Source organism: Balaenoptera physalus (genome assembly GCF_965194825.1).
Source record: "Balaenoptera physalus genome assembly, chromosome: 2".
Lineage (NCBI taxonomy): Eukaryota > Metazoa > Chordata > Mammalia > Artiodactyla > Balaenopteridae > Balaenoptera > Balaenoptera physalus.
The window spans coordinates 13,239,391-13,255,311 of record NC_138883.1 but is presented as its reverse complement, the minus strand read 5'-3'; the positions used below and the strand labels follow the sequence as shown (position 1 = coordinate 13,255,311).

Genomic DNA, 15,921 nt, shown 5'->3' with positions numbered 1-15,921 from the left:
ACACAAATATCTGTTTGAGTCCCCGCTTTTCATTCTTTTTGGGTATGTATTCAGAAGTGGAACTGTAGTTCAATGTTTAATTTTTTGAGAAACTATTATACTGTTTTCACAGAGGTTACACCATTTTATATTCCCACCAGCAATGAACATAGTGTTCCAGTTTCTCCACATCCTTGTCAACATTTGTTATTTTCTGGTGGTTTTTTTTTTCCTTTTTTTTTTTTTTAAATAACAGCCGTCCTTATGGGTACAAAGTGTTGTCTCATTGTGGTTTTATTTGCATTTCTGTAATGATCAGTGATGTTGAGTATCTTTTTATGTACTTGCTGGCCATTTGTATGTCTTCTTTGAAGAAGCGTCTATTCAAGTCATTTGCCCATTTGTTAACTGGATTTTTTGGTATTGTTGTTGCTGGGTTGTAGGAGTTCTTTCAATCTTAATTACCATGGTGGTATAATACGTTTTGATATCTGGTAAAGGAAATGCCCCCCACACACACACACTCTTGTTGGTTGTTCTTTACATATGACTTGGCATTTCTTGGCTCTTTGCTCTTCCAAATAATCAGCTTGTTGAGTTCCTTTTAAAAATCTTGTTAGGATTTTGATCGGGATTGCCTAGAATATATACATCAATTTGGAGAGGAATGATATATTCACAATATCGTCTTCGTGTCATAAACATTTGTTTATGTCTTTTTTTAAAAACTTGCAGTAAAGTTTTTCTCTAGAAAGGGCTTTCACATGTTTTGTTAGATTTACTCCTGGATATTTGATATTTATTCATGCTATTATAGGTGGTATCTTTTAAAATTGTATTTTTTAGCAGTTACCGGTGAATAGAGATACAATTTACTTTTCGCATTGATTTTGTATCTAGAAACCTTCCTGAACTCTCTTACTAATTTTAATAATTTATTTGTAAATAATGTTGGGGTTTCCATGCTGACAATCACAAGACTTGCAAGTTTTTTCCCTTCCTTTCCAATCCTTACACATTTCCATTTGCTTTGTTTTTCTTGTTTTACTACATAGGCTGGTATAATGTGGTGTTAATGGGACTTCTTAGGCCTTGTTTCAGCTCTTAAAGGGAATGTTTTCAACATTTCACCATTAAGTATGATGTAAGTTTTTTGTCCTTTTTTTTTCTTGCTAGATGTTCTTTATTAAGTTCTAGGTCAAACTGAGTTTTTAAATTTTTAATAGGATGTTAAATGCTATTAATTTTTTTCTGATTTTATTGAGGTGGTAAATTTTTTGCCTTTAATCTGGTAATATGAATTCTATTAACCACTTTTCTAATATTAAACCAACCTTTCATTCCTGGCATAATCCCAACTTGGTTATGACGTACTAACTTTTTTGATACATTGCTGGATTTGGTTTGCTAATATTCTGTTTGGGATTTTTGCATCTATATTCATGAGTTAGATTAGCCTGTCACTTTCCTATCCTGTTTTGTTCTTGTCTTCTTTTGGTCCTGAGAGTTTCTTTGATCCAGATAAACTTCGTTTCCTGCCTAAATAAGAATAGTAGATCGGTGGTTTTTGCTGACTTGGTAACACACCAACAGCATATGAGAATTTGTGTTTTGATGGAGCATGATTTTGAATTATATTCAGACCATGTGCTGAACAGTCAACTCCTGAGTTGGCTTGATGAGGGCTCAACAAACTTTTATGCAAAGGACGATGGTAAATATTTTAGGCTTTGTGCAACACTTACATCTCTGTATTAGTCATGGTTCTCCAGAGAAACAGAACCAACAAGATATGCATAGATATATAGATATATGGAATTGACTCATGGGACTATGGAGGCTGAGAAGTACCACAATCTGCTGTCTGTAAGCTGGAGACCCAGGAAAGCCAGTGGTGTGGTTCCAGCCCAAGTCAGATGGTGTAAGTCCTTGCCAGAGGACAGGGGAAGACCAATGTCCCAGCTCAAATAGTTAGGGAGAGCGAAGTCTCCCTTCCTCTGCCTTTTTGCTCTATTCAGGCCCTCAGTGGATTGGGTGATACCCATTCACTTTGGGGAGGGCAATCTGCTTTACTCAGTCTACTGATACTAATCTCATCTGAAAACACCCTCACAGACACACCCAGAAATAATGTGTAACCCAATATCTGGGTACCCTGTGACCCAGTCAAGTTGACGCATAAAATTAACTACCACTCTGTTATTATTTCTCCTCCCCCTCTCCTGCTTTTTAACAACCTTAAAAAATATAAGAACCATTCTTAGCTCACAGGCTATGCCAAAAAATTTGCCAACTCTTGGTTTAGACTGTCTCAATATCTACATCACAATTAAGTTTTGTTGTTTTCTACAATATAGTGATGCTTGTGTGGTTTCCTAAAGTAAATAATCTATGAAAATCAGGAGTCCGATAGACAGCCACTACCCACAGTACTAATGTACACCCACCCGGCGCATGATCCACGCTGCCAGACCTGCATCCACCAGACTTAGTATCTTTTGAAATTAGTACCAACCTGGACACACCAAGTAAATGCCCCTAACTTGTAAGCATTGTGATTCTAATAGCTACAGAGTTAGTCTCTGGCTCTCTCTTGCTGCCCTCTCCTGGCTGGCCCATTGCTGAGGCTCAGAGGAGAGTCCTGGTGGAGTTCATATGGCTCATAATACCTTCAGGTCTGGTTGCTGGTCTGTAGACTTGTCAAAACCTGCTCCAATAGAAAATACAATCAGGGATCTTAACACTGGTTGTGATGGCCAAGTTTATTATTTCTCGTAGGGTCCTAAGACTTTTTGAAGGAATTATCATATAGTGAACGTTTCCTATATGCCAAGCATTGCTAAATGTGTGTTATTTCATTTCATCCTTATAACAGCCACATGAGCTCCATATCCCTTGACTGTTGAGCATTCCCTTTGTACAGGTGATGAAATTGAGACCTAGAGAGGTTAAATACCCTGCCCAATGTCCTAGAGAGGTTAAATACCCTGTACAGGTAGTAGGTAGTGGAGTTAGAGCCCAGAGTTAGTCCATATATATATCTGACTCTAAAACCCATGTTCTTAACTGCTACTTAAGGTTCTCAGTCTTTCATACTGAGTCTAATTCAGTGGGAATCTATGGAGGCAGACATTTGCATGCACTCCAGGATTCTGATGCAGGTGTCCCGGAGATCTACACTTTGAGAACACTGCCTCCCATAAATAGAAGCTGAACTCCTTCCAGCAGAAGGATCTAACTATTCAAGACCAGAAGCTTCATTCTTGGGTGGAACAAAATGCTGGGCCTACCCACATTCTTTGGGTAAAAGAGATTAGAAGAAGTGATAAAATGTAAAGGAATCTTATCTCTTCCTGTTCCTCAACTAAGCCCCAGAGAAGTGCTGCCCCATCAAGTTTACCTGAAGAGGTGTAACAGTCACCTTTGCTAACAAGCAGCCCTGAGCAAGTATCAACTGGTTATGTGATAACACTCAACAGCTAAGGGAAGCCTGGCTCTTCTGAGGAACGATTGCACATCTTCATTGAAAATGTGTACTGAGCTGCCCAGCAAATCCCCCTTTCCTTTCTTTAGTAAGTCAGACCTGGGGGGCTTCCCTGGTGGCGTAGTGGTTGGGAGTCTGCCTGCCAGTGCAGGGGACACGGGTTCGTAGCCCTGGTCTGGGAAAGATCCTACATGCCGCGGAGCAGCTGGGCCCGTGAGCCACAATTACTGAGCCTGCGTGTCTGGAGCCTGTGCTCCACAGCAAGAGAGGCCGCGATAGTGAGAGGCCCGCGCACCGCGATGAAGAGTGGCCCCCGCTTGCCGCAACTGGAGAAAGCCCTCACACAGAAACGAAGACCCAACACAGCCATATTTAAAAATAAATTAATTAATTAATTAAAAAAAAAAAAAAAGTCAGACCTGGTACTCAGCCTGTCAGATCAGGAACTGTTCATGGCTTACTAGGCAGAGACAAAAGGAAAAAGGCTTAGTTATAATCTAAACACAATGAATTTGCAATGAAACAAAGCAGCCTGGGCTACAACCATTCCTGGGCATGCCCTGGCTTTCTAGCAGCAAATCTGTGTTTGGCAAGGAATGGGATGGAAACTTCTCCCCACCTTGTGGCCAGTGTTTTCTTGAACTTCTATATCTCTTTGGCTCCTGGGTGGGGTTGGACACCATCCACAGAGCAGAGGTTGGGGGTACACATGGCTATGAGGGCCAGCCACTAGTTAGTGCCCAGCGAAGAAGAAATATAGCGGGGGGGGGGGGAGAGCAAAACTATGCAAGGAATTTTGCTGGGTGTTTGACTGATATGATTTAATCTTCCAACAACCCAGAGAGGTGTTGGGATTATATCAATATCTTCATTTGACAAATGAGAAAACAAAAGCACAAAACTCAAAGTAACTTGCCCAACACCACTCAGATAACAAGAAGTAGAAGCAGGAATCAAACCCATAGTCCTGTCCTTTCCACCTAGCCACGTGCCACTGTAAGGCACCACTGCCTTCTGTGTTTATCCCTCAAAATAGATCCTCTACTTCCAATCTAAACAGGTTCCACTCACAGACCTTGGTGAAAGGCCACTCGCCCTTGGGTCCAAGAATAACGTTAATACAATGAACCATTTTTTAAAAATGAGATTACATATGTAAAGCACTTAGCCCAGTGCCTGGTACTTTTTAAAGTACTCAGCAGACCTCCGGGCATTGTCAGGCCTGAGTCAAGTGTGTTCCAGGCTGCAGGAGGTTCCCTTGACCATTTGGTAACGAACACTTCTCAAGTAACTACAATGGATGGTCAAAATAGGAAGAAAAAATAGCCTTGGACTTAAGAACTTTGTAATCTAACTGGGGTATTAAAAGAACTGAATATTTAGGGAAAAAATCAGAACTTATTAATAGTTTACATATCATACAGGGTTCTCATTTCTAGTTGGGATCTTACTCACTACTGGATGTGTAGCCTTGGAGAAAATGATTTCACATCCTTTTGGACCTCAGAGTCCTCTTTGGAAAAATGGAGACACTACCAATCTCAAAGGATTTTACTGTTAGGGGCACATATATGGTCAATACTTAATAAACAATACACAGGGTCTGGAGATAAAGGAGGAAATAGAATTAAGTGGACTTCCTTCAAGGTCTGACTTTGGAATTGAGCTCTGAATGAGGTGAAGGCCCTGAAACTATAGAGAGGAAGTAACGTTCCAGGTGCTTTTTATCCTAATGTTATAGAAAATCCAACTGAAACTGGTTTAAACACAAGTGGAATTGATTGACTCATAAAACTAAGAAATTCAGAGATAGGGCAAGTTTGAGATGCTCTAGGTGTTGATAATGCCATCATGGTTGCAGCTATAGTTCTTGGCAGTGCTTTTGTTGGTACTCTTCATGTGCAGTTTACCTAGAGTCTGACTTTACTTATGATAGTCAAGTGACTGGAGAAACAGTCCAAGCCTCACATCTATAGCCCCTAAGGACCTTCTGTCCCCCATTCTCAGGAAGAGTCCCAAGAGCCATTCTGATTGGACCAATCTAGACCACATGAACCAATCCCTGCACACAGGAGGCTGGGATTATGTGATTGACTCAGCTTAGGTCACATGTTCCATCCCCAGAGCCTTGGAGTAGGGAGCAGTTCCTTGGAAGTACATGGCTCCTCAAATGGAAATGGGGCACTGTTGAGAGATGGGATTTGGCAGGGAGAGAGACACAATGCCCTCAACAGGGAAATTGCTTTTATAAAGTAAAAAAGATGGAGGGAGCTGTGGATAGAGTGAACCCACAGACTTGTTGGGGAGAGCAGAACATTCTCCAGAGGGAGATGTGAGAAATGGAACATTTGAGAGGGAAGTGGGGGCCCTGCAGGAGGCCATGCCAACCTCTGGGACCTGGGACCTTGTGTGAGCCTGGGAGTTTCACTGTAGCGTATACCAGCACCACCAGCAAATTCAGGAAACAAGCCTGTTTCCTTCTATTATAAAGGCTAATCCTTTACTCATTAAACAGAGTATTCACTCCACCTGAAAACGTTCAGTGTTGGGATTAGAAGAGAGGGAGCCCACTACATGCTGACTCTGGGTAAAGGAGTTTCCTGTGTTTTCTCCTTTAATAATGCTCCCAACCTCCCTCTGGGACAGGAGGCTTTACGGCATTCGCAGATGGGAGAGGGAAGGGAAGTGACCTGTCCCAAGTCACTCAGCTAAGAGATGGCAGTGGGGAGCCTGGAGTCCCCAAGGCTTCTTGGCTTCCAAGCCCACAGCAGGGCACCAGGCTGGGATTTTCTCCAGTTCCTGAGAATTCTGCTGTCCTGTATCACAGCAGCGCCTGGGCGGATGACCCTTTTGCATGGTGACACCTGCTTCAGAGCACAAGCTTGTCCTCGGCTACATTGGTTGTGCCCGAGGACACTACTGAATGTGGGAGTCTGGAGGCAGGGGGCTACTCATGAACAGGGCCTCTGTACCTTCCCCGTCGGACCGAGGACAGGAAGTCAGGCCCAGGAGAACCGGGGGCAGATGGGGTGCTGAGCGTCCTTCCCGGACGGAAGTCAACACTGTCCTCCTGCTTTATGTATAGTGTCTGCTCGAACATCACAGATTTTCCTGGATGAGCAAACCAAGGAACGGCCATGACAGCTGAGGTCACAGCAAGTGGCTTGTGCCTGTGGGTGTGTCTTCTCATCCCCATTTTACAGATGAGTACATTAACCTCTGGGAGGTTGCCCACCGATCTCACATGGCTGGCAGGTGACTGAGTTGGAATTTGAACTCTGTTCAAGTTCTGTCTGACTCCAGAGACTGGATTAAGTGCTCTGCTGTGAAGGGTGACCTTGAACTTAGGGAAAACCTTCAGTGAAGCTGTTTGGCCTTGTGGATCCCTCCCCAAAGAGAATGTCATGTGCTCCCAGGAGAGCGTCTGATCCACTTTGTTGGAATAAACACAGATCCTTTCTTGGCTCACCTGTGTACACTGATGTCACCATCCCTCTCCCCTACTCCCCACTTCTTCCCCCCTCCCCCCAATACCTGAACAAGCCCCAGAGGAGTCACTTCCTATGCGGGCTCCCTCCGCCCCAGGAATTTTCTATCTGCAGCAAGTAGAGTGCAGACTTCCCGGAGCCTCGGGACGTATCACCCCCAAGATGATGCTGATGCTGATAGTAAGCCTTTTATTTTTTAAGGCCAACTACAACAAAAACACGGAAACTGGGAATGAGCAAGGTCCACGTGAGCAATCACAAGGTATAACAACAGCTGCGGGAGAAGGTGACTGCAGGGAAGTGGATTGCCCCCCTTTTCCTTATGTTCTGTTTTTAGCCTGTGTTTTTCAGAGCAAGTAGGTGCCATGGTGATAGGTGCCATAGAAATAGATGGAGCACACCGCCCCGCGTGGGGCTGCCGAGCCCGCCGTTCCCATGGAAATGCACCGAGCGCTGGGAAGAGCCCAGGATTCTGCTGTGTTCTGGCTGCAGTGCACGGCAGGCCCCTGAAGGGCCCGGTTCCAGTCAACCACGTGACACTGCTCTAGGATGGCCCCTTGAGGCTTCCAACTTTCTCACCAAGTTTGTCCAAGGTCCCTGATAGCACACCCTCCCTCCGAGGGCACCCATGGGAGCTTCTCTCTGAGTCATACCAGAGACTGTCTTATGGAGCTTTGGCTTTGCCCATCCGGGCCAATAGTGGCCTCTAACACTGCCAGCGTTCCTGTCCCCACTGTTGGGAACACCCTGTCCCCATCCTGACTAGATGTGGAACTGTCACTGTTTTTATGCAATGGTAATAAAGAGTTTTTACCACTGGGATTGAGTCCCAGACATTTGGTAACCAGGAATACTCATAAAATGAAATCTCAGAGGATCTCAACCTGAAAGCAGAGCAGGGAAGGGCGTAATCAATCACGTCTGAGGTTGTGCTTTCAGTTTGTGAACCCTCGGACAGTGCAGACTCAGGCCCAGCCTCACAACTGTTTCCGGATGCAGCTTTAATGCACTGAAAGACCCTTTGAAACAACTGCTCGAGCTGTCCCATAGCATTTATATAACCATCTCAGCATCGCTGTCTGTAGATGTATGTAAATGATCCTGTTGGAGCTTAGCTTGTTTTTATTTGGATTTAGACCAATTACACGTCTTCTGAAATATAACCCACGTGTACACACGCCCTTTAAACCTAACTGCCTTATATTAGGCCTGGCATAAGAGGGTTAAGTTTAAAGGACATGTGTTATAATATCTGTTCCATCATATTTACTTCTGCAGTGGGGCTCTATTACATATACTTGTTTCCATACATTTATACTATCAGATGGCATACATCCTTCAGGGCAGCGCAAGTACAATTCTGGACTGAAGTATAGTTCTGAGACCGGTAATTCTAAGCATTGACCAATTGAAGTTAATTTTACTCTCCATTAAAGAAACACATACACACATACCCTTAAAGGAATTTTTTTTTAATTAATAATCCACACCACCATCAACTCATGAATTATTGCCCAGGTAGGTACAGATTGTGAAAATCAGAGCAGTGGAAGGTGCTAAAGTAATGTCTATCCTGGCATATCCGGCATTTGACATGAAGACACTGAGCCCCAAAGAGTCGAGGTGCTTTGCTGTTTAGCTCAGCATATCTTCTGTGTATGCAGGCGGTGTGTCAGGTCATTACCACACGGCCAGCCCTTTCCCAGCAGTGGAAATGCATGGAGTCTCCCACCCCTCCAACTAGCCAGTGGTGCTCACAGTGACCTTGAAGTAGGCCTGTAGGTCACGCCATTGGTGGAGCTGCGCAGTAGAAGGGTAACCAGACATTAAAGCAACTTCCTGGTTTGTCCCTAGGACTCATCCGTGAAACCATGTCTCTCCACATTTACTGTTCGTAGCATCATACACGTAACCTGCATCTGGGTTCTGTATATCATGTTCTGTGGTTACAGGAATTTGGTGTGACCGAGCGTTGCAGGGCCTCTGAATTAAATAAGCAAACACGTGTGCTCTAGTTTTACAGGCGAAGCAAACTATGAAACAGAAGGGCTTGCCTTTCTTGCCCATAGTGCTCTCATACCTTGGAGTTTTGCCACTTGGTTGGATTGCTTTATTTGGCCTAGTAACTAAAAGCAGATTTGCTTTGAAGAGCAAGGCTCTCAAATCTTCTATAACTCTCTAAGAATGGACATTCACAGTCATGTTTGGCAGGCAGAGTTTTCCCAGATTTTCACAGAGTCATAAAGTTAATGTTTGGCCATGTGAAGCATAAACAAAGAAACCTTCCTTTCCTAGATAAGCTCCTTTCCATGGAGTTGGAACAGGAAGCCTGAGTTAGAGAATAGTTGATATTTAATTCAAGAGACACACAAACCCTTGTGTCACTTTTCCCAACAATTTGAAAGTAAACATTTAATGTGAATGCACCTTAACAATCACAGTTTCCTTTTTTAATTTTAATTTAAAATTTTTATTGTGGGAAAATATGTACAACACAAAATTTACCATCTTAACCAGTTTTAAGTGTACGGTTCAGTGGCATTGAATACACACACATTGTTGTGCAACCGTCACCCCCATCCACCTCCAGATCTTTTTCTTCATCCTTATCTTAAAATCTGTCCCCATTAAGCACTAACTCCCCATTCCCCCACTGCCCCCAGCCCTTGGCAACCATTGTTCTATTAATATTTTCTGTCTCTATGAGTTTGGCTATTCTAGTATCTCATATAAATAGAATCAGATGGTATTTGTCCTTTTGTGGCTGACTTATTTCACTTAGCATAATGTCCTCAAAGTTCATCCATGTTGTCACATGTGACAGAATTTCCTTCCTTTTAAAGGCTACATAATATTCCATTGTCTGTATATACCACATTTTGTTTATCTACCATTTAACTTTTCTATAGTTTATTTCTTATCATTTTAAAATTTTGAAACAATCACAAAGTGACAGAAAAATTGCAAGGGCGGTACCAAAAAAAAAAAACCACCTCTTTTTTTCTTGAACTCTTTGAGAATAAGATGCCCTGATCCTCATCATTTTGCCGTACTTTCCTGTGTTTTTCTATAAACAGAGACACTTTCCTACCTCACCACAGTGCAACCACCAACACCGGGAAGCTGACACAGATTCATAGCCTCCATGGAATCCCCAGACTCTGTCCAGGGTTTGCCAATCATCGCAGTAGCATCCTTTATCACAGAAGGACCAGCTCAGAATCACTCTCGCGTGCACGGATGTCTGTTTGTCTCCTGCAGGCTAGAAGAGCTCCTCAGTCTCTCCTGGACTTTTATGACCTTGACACTTTTGAAGATCACAGACTTTGTAGAATGTCTGACTAAGGTTTCCTCATGGTCAGATTCAGGTGATGCATCTCTGGCAGAAACATCACAGCAGTGACACTGCGTTCTTCTTGCACCCCGCCAAGGGGTTCACCATTGTGATTTGTTTCTATACTAATGATGTGCACTTTGAGCCCATGATTAAGGTGGTGTCTACCAGGTTTCACCAGTATAAAGTTAGTCTTTTCCTCCTTTGTGATTAATAGGTATTTTACGGGGAGGTACTTTATTATTTATTTATTTATTTATTTATTTATTTATTTATTTATTTAGGCTGCACTGGGTCTTAGTTGCGGCACACAGGATCTTCATTGCAGCATGCAGGATCTTTTAGTTGCGGCATGTAGACTCTTAGTTCCGGCATGCATGAGGGATCTAGTTCCTCGGCCAGGGATCGAACCTGGGCCTCCTGCTTTGGGAGCAAGGAGTCTTACCCACTGGACCACCAGGGAAGTCCCTGGGGAGGTACTTTGAAACTAGGTAAATATCCCATGCCTCATCGACTTTAATTGTTTTTTATATCCGTATAGACTTATGGATTCCTGTATTAGTGAGGTATACTCCATTCCCATCATTATTTAAAGTGCACTTTGGCCCCAGTTTGACCAGTGAGAGCCCCTTCAATCTGTGTCCTTTCTGTATGGGCCCATCATTCTTTGAGAACATCCATGTGCTTTCTGGCATGACAAGATGTTCAAGGCTTATCTTCTGTTCTTGCCCCAGTTCTGGAAATCAACCTCTTCTCCAAGGAGTCTTAATTCATTTTAATGGAAAATGGTATTTAGAATCCAAGATCTGGGCAGTAGATGTGCTCATTCCTATTGAGATGTTGCTGCTCCCAGGCAGGGCTAAGGAATATATGTTTCTCTGCAAACACACACGTACACAGATACACTCCTTACCCTCTGATACCATTTGCCAGGCTGCCACTCCCCAACACTCTGAAGAATCCCCCCTTACCCTGATCAGGCTGTGACACCACAGGCCAGGCCACCCTCTGTGGGGATGTCCTCCTCATTACTTGGCTCTGACCCCCACCTTGGGCCTTCATGGCTTCCTGCCCTCCATCCGCGCCATGGACTCCTACCTCTCCGCTCCACCTAATGACTTTAGGACCAAATTGTTTAGGAAGAGGAAGCGGAAGGGACCACCACTGACTTTGGTTGAAAGTAGTTGTATTGCTAACAATCCTTTGCATATTGGGAACACTTGTATCTGACCTATTAAATAGACAATTCTAATCATGACTGCCAGCATTTCCCCGATCTTTTGTCTCTGTTATTGTAATGAAAAATCTTTTATGAAATATTTATCCAGCCAGGATGCCTTCTTCCTTACAGCAACATCTACTTTGCAAATTCACAGTTGTATTTAGGCTGCCACCAGCAACTTTCTTGGCAAACATTGAGCAACTCCCACCACAAAAATTAATGAGTGAAGGCAAGGTCTGTACACCTACTTAATTCCATGCTTCCATTATCAAGTTATAGGACTCTGGGGAGGTGATCCAGGGGACAGTACAGAAACCAGAAATGGAGTTTTGTAACACTGTGAACTGCCTCGTAGTGAATAATGAGATCTTCCTGGCTGGACTGTGTACATCAAGGGAATGGGCTGAGTCTTCTACTACTTTTTGTGCCCCTCAAGGTCGGGTCCTAAGTATGATCTGTGTACATACATATGTGATGCTCCCCGGGCTTGCTGGCCGACAGAGCTGTGACGGCTTCCTCATGGAAGTGAGGGAGAAAGAGCATGAGTTACAAGAGCCGACGGATGCCCTTTGGGCTTTATCCTCCTTGACCTCCATGATCACAAATTGCTCTGTAAGACACTTGCTTCTTTGGCTGCTGAGCCACATCTCCTGCCTCCCTGGCTGCCTCGTCTCGGCTGCCTTTGTACTGATACATCCTGTCTGCTCTGCCCATCCCCCACCTCCCCGACAGAGGACATTTATTGGGTGCCCTCCATGTGCCAGGCACTGTTACAGGTGCTGGAGATACTGCAAGGAATAAAACAGACCAAAAGGCCTGTCCTGGCAGAACTGAAGGGAAACAGAAAACCTTCTCCCTTGTGTGTGTATGATCCCGCGGTCCCACTTCACAGGAGCAACTTCCGCTGAGCGCTGGCTGGTCCAGCAGGACACATGAAGGGTTAAGGCAGCCTCTCTCCTGCCAGGTTCTTTTTTGGGAGGGAGGCTTTCTAGATGCTCATTTCTCTGGCCTGGCCTCCTATCTCATCTGCCAGCTTCCTACTTTTCCTGCCCTGCAGTCCATCTGCTACCTGTAGCCAGAGCCATCTTCATAAAGGGCACATCTTACCCAGTCACTCTATTGCTGAAAACCTTCGTGATTTCCCATTGCTCTGGGGACAAATCCAAATTCCTTCGCGAGCTGGCCTCCACTTACCCTCCCAGCCCCTGCTCCGGACACCTCCTCCCGTGCAGTGTATACTCCAACAGCACTGGAAGCTGGTTCCCTGAACGTGCTTGCCTGCCTTCGCTCGTGCTGTGCCCTGGCCTAGAGCACCCTTCCGCCCCACCCTTCTGCTAGTCTGACCCTTACTCTTCCTTCTAGACTCAGCCCCTTTTTCTCCTCCACCCGCAGTCCATGTGGCCCAGGAGCGCTCAGCACATGCTGTTATAGTTACCTATTTATTTCTCTGTCTCTCCCTGGGAGACGACACAATGTTAATTATGTGTTTAATGTCTGTCTCTGGGGGATGGTAAACCCTCTGTGTGCGTGGGCTGTGTCTGTCTCATTCCCACTGTATCTGCAGCACGCTGAGCTGGGCGAGGAGGAATAAACATACACAATGCTTGCACCTTGCTACCTGTGGGCCCGGCCAGGAATTGTTCTAAGAAGCTCACAAGCATCGCTAGAATCCTCACCGCAACTCAGTGAGGAGCAAACGGTTATTAGCCCCTGTTTACAGGTGAGAAAATAGGCACAGAGCAGTTAATGATTCCCTCTTAAGTGTAGAGGCAGGCTTAGAATCCAGACAGTTTGCCCCAAAACTGTGCTCTGGACCACAGTGCCTGTTGCATGGATGGGTGGTGGACGGTGCCTGGACCCTGGGCATCGAGCAGGCACTTGGTGAATGACAGCTGTTGTTATTATCACTGTGGTGTTCACTCTCCCAGGCATCCATGCCTTTCAAATGGGAATAAGATCTGTTTCACTCACCTCCGTATAGTCAGCATACCCCACATGGTTGGGGCTAAATAAATATTTCCTGAATGAGTGAAAACCAAGTGACCCAGATCCTCAGAAGTATACGCAATAACTTATTTTATCATAATGACCTGATTCTACCTTCCTAGTATATGTTTAAATTAAATTCCATTTTTTTATTAGGTAATACTTACATGTTGTGCTTTTCAAAGCTGCAGAGAGTCCCTCTTCCACCAGGGCCATCCCGTGGCACAACTCCAGAGGGTGCCATTCACATAAAATAGTGTGGCAGCCCCTGCTCCTGCTCAAGCCCCCACCTGCTCAATTTCCCTTTCTACAGCCATCACTGATACCAAGCTCTTCTCCATCCTTCCAGAGCAGGTCTCTGTGCATTTGAACTGATCAGTTGTGTGTGTGTTATTCAACACAGAATTCTTCACCTTGCCTTGTTCATTTTACATCTTTGGGAGATTTTTCATTTGAGGCGTATAGAGTAGGCTTATTCTTTTAATGGTTACATATTATCTATGTATGGTTTAGATGGGTGGTATGGATGTACCATAGTTTAGCTACTCCTCTACTTAACCAGTCCTCCATGTATCTAAGCAGCCTCTATTAGGTTGTTTCTAAATTGTTTCTATTATAAACAGTGCTGCCTCTGTGCTGGCATTATCTCATCCACTTTTGAACACATCTGGAGGTTATATTCCCAGAATTGGATTGCTTGGGTAAAGCAGAGGAATGACTTTCTAATGGTAGAATTTCAGTCATCTGTGACAGGCACAGATAAGATATTTTTACACTGAGGCTTTGGGTGTGTCAGATCCTGCTAAGGAATTGATTGTCCGTGGGTCCTCCTCTCTGGCATATTCGATGCTGGGGAATGATATTTGTGGGTTTGATAGTTTGTTATTCTCTAAAGAGAAAAGAGAGACCTCACAGCAGAAAGGTGGCTTCTTGGAGTCTGACCAAGTCTTACTGACTGGATCCCATCTTACCTTACTTCTAGAGTAAGACCTCGCAGGACAACGCAACGCCTGGGCCACTCAGCAGTGAGTTCACGGAGGTCCTGAGAAGCCTGAGTTCAGGGATCAGTCCACAAAGAAACATGTTTGAACTCTGGCCCCAGAATCACCTTGTGGGGAAAGAGACAAGGTCTCTGCTGTTCCTGAGGATGTGATTCCTATTAGCTCCACAGGGTAGATGATGGATGGGTGGGTGGATGGATGGAAGGTTGGATGGATACATAGATACATAGAAAATATCCATAGATAAATAGGTATTGATCAAGCAAGCGTGAACTTAGACTTGCTTTTGAATTTGGGCTCTGCTACTTCCTATTTATGGAACTTCTTTGACTTCCCTGAGCCCCAGTTTCCTTGTCTATAGTGGGAATGTCTTCTTTGTGGGGCAGTGGTGAGGAGCCAACGGTTGTAAACCAATGAGGGTGAAGGGCCTAGCACAGTGCCTGGCCCACAGTGGTCTCCCCTGTGTGGCTGTAGTTGCTATCATTTATTTTATGACTGACTTGCTCTGGTTGGTGTATTGAGGGCATTTCTTTGGCAGGAGCCAACGAACACGTACTTCATGCTCTGTTTGGCCCCTGCCGTCAAGGGAACGACCCTGCTGAGTGGGGTTCTCGACCTTCTTTCCCTCCCAGCGTGCACAGCCAGTGACATTCAAGTGCCTGGCACGCTCCCCGCATGCGTTGCACAGGGCAGGACTTCTAGCTACACTCATCTATCTCCAGGCTAGGGAAGTAACATTATTATAGGAATTACCTAGATCCACTTACATTTATATTAAAACAATAAATAAATAAAGGAAAGAAAAGACAATTACCCTCAGATTTGGGTCTTCTGGCTACAATTTATTTGCAAAACAGCATCCAGCTTGCATCTGCTGCCTTATAGAGCAATAATGGGGACGAAGGGCCCGCAGATACCTGTGGGGTGTCTCATCTCATTGGGTTTGGAGTAAACTCCATTCTCTCCTGCAGATGCGAAGTGAGGTCAGTTATCACACGGGTCTGGCCACTGACCCACATGGTTATGGAATGGTTCTCTCTTCAAACTTAGCTGAATGCCTGGCTGAGGTGCTAAGCCCTCCACAAACCTCAAGGGAACCACAGACATCCAGGACCTTAGCTGGTACCTTGGATGCTTGGCTAAAAGGTCAGGCCTGCCAGGCCCAGCGGGGGCTTGCTCAGTCCAGCAGGCAAGCACAGGCTTGACCTGCCAAAGCAGCTGCTTTAAGCCTCAGTATCTTCAACTGAGGTGTGGAATCCAATCTCACCTGACCCTCCTGGCACCCCTACCCCAGCCCATGGGGACCGACTGTCCTCTCCTCTGTGCCTCCACGGCCCTTTGTTCCTGCAGCTATGAAAACGCCTGCAGTCAGTTTCAAATACACCTCTACCCCTTCCAGGACAGTATCGTTTATATTTTTTGTGTTA

The 15,921-nt window shown here is 44.8% G+C and overlaps 1 protein-coding gene across 1 annotated transcript in view; it reads left to right on the top strand.

Annotated features, from left to right (window-relative positions):
* The window catches only part of DGLUCY (D-glutamate cyclase), a 99,097-nt gene that overhangs the window by 28,178 nt on the left and 54,998 nt on the right, over nucleotides 1-15,921 (top strand). Inside the window, 1 exon segment of the mRNA XM_082450893.1 lies at nucleotides 6,549-14,621. Within this exon segment, the coding sequence (XP_082307019.1) occupies nucleotides 14,575-14,621 (47 nt within the window). The 5' untranslated portion in view covers nucleotides 6,549-14,574.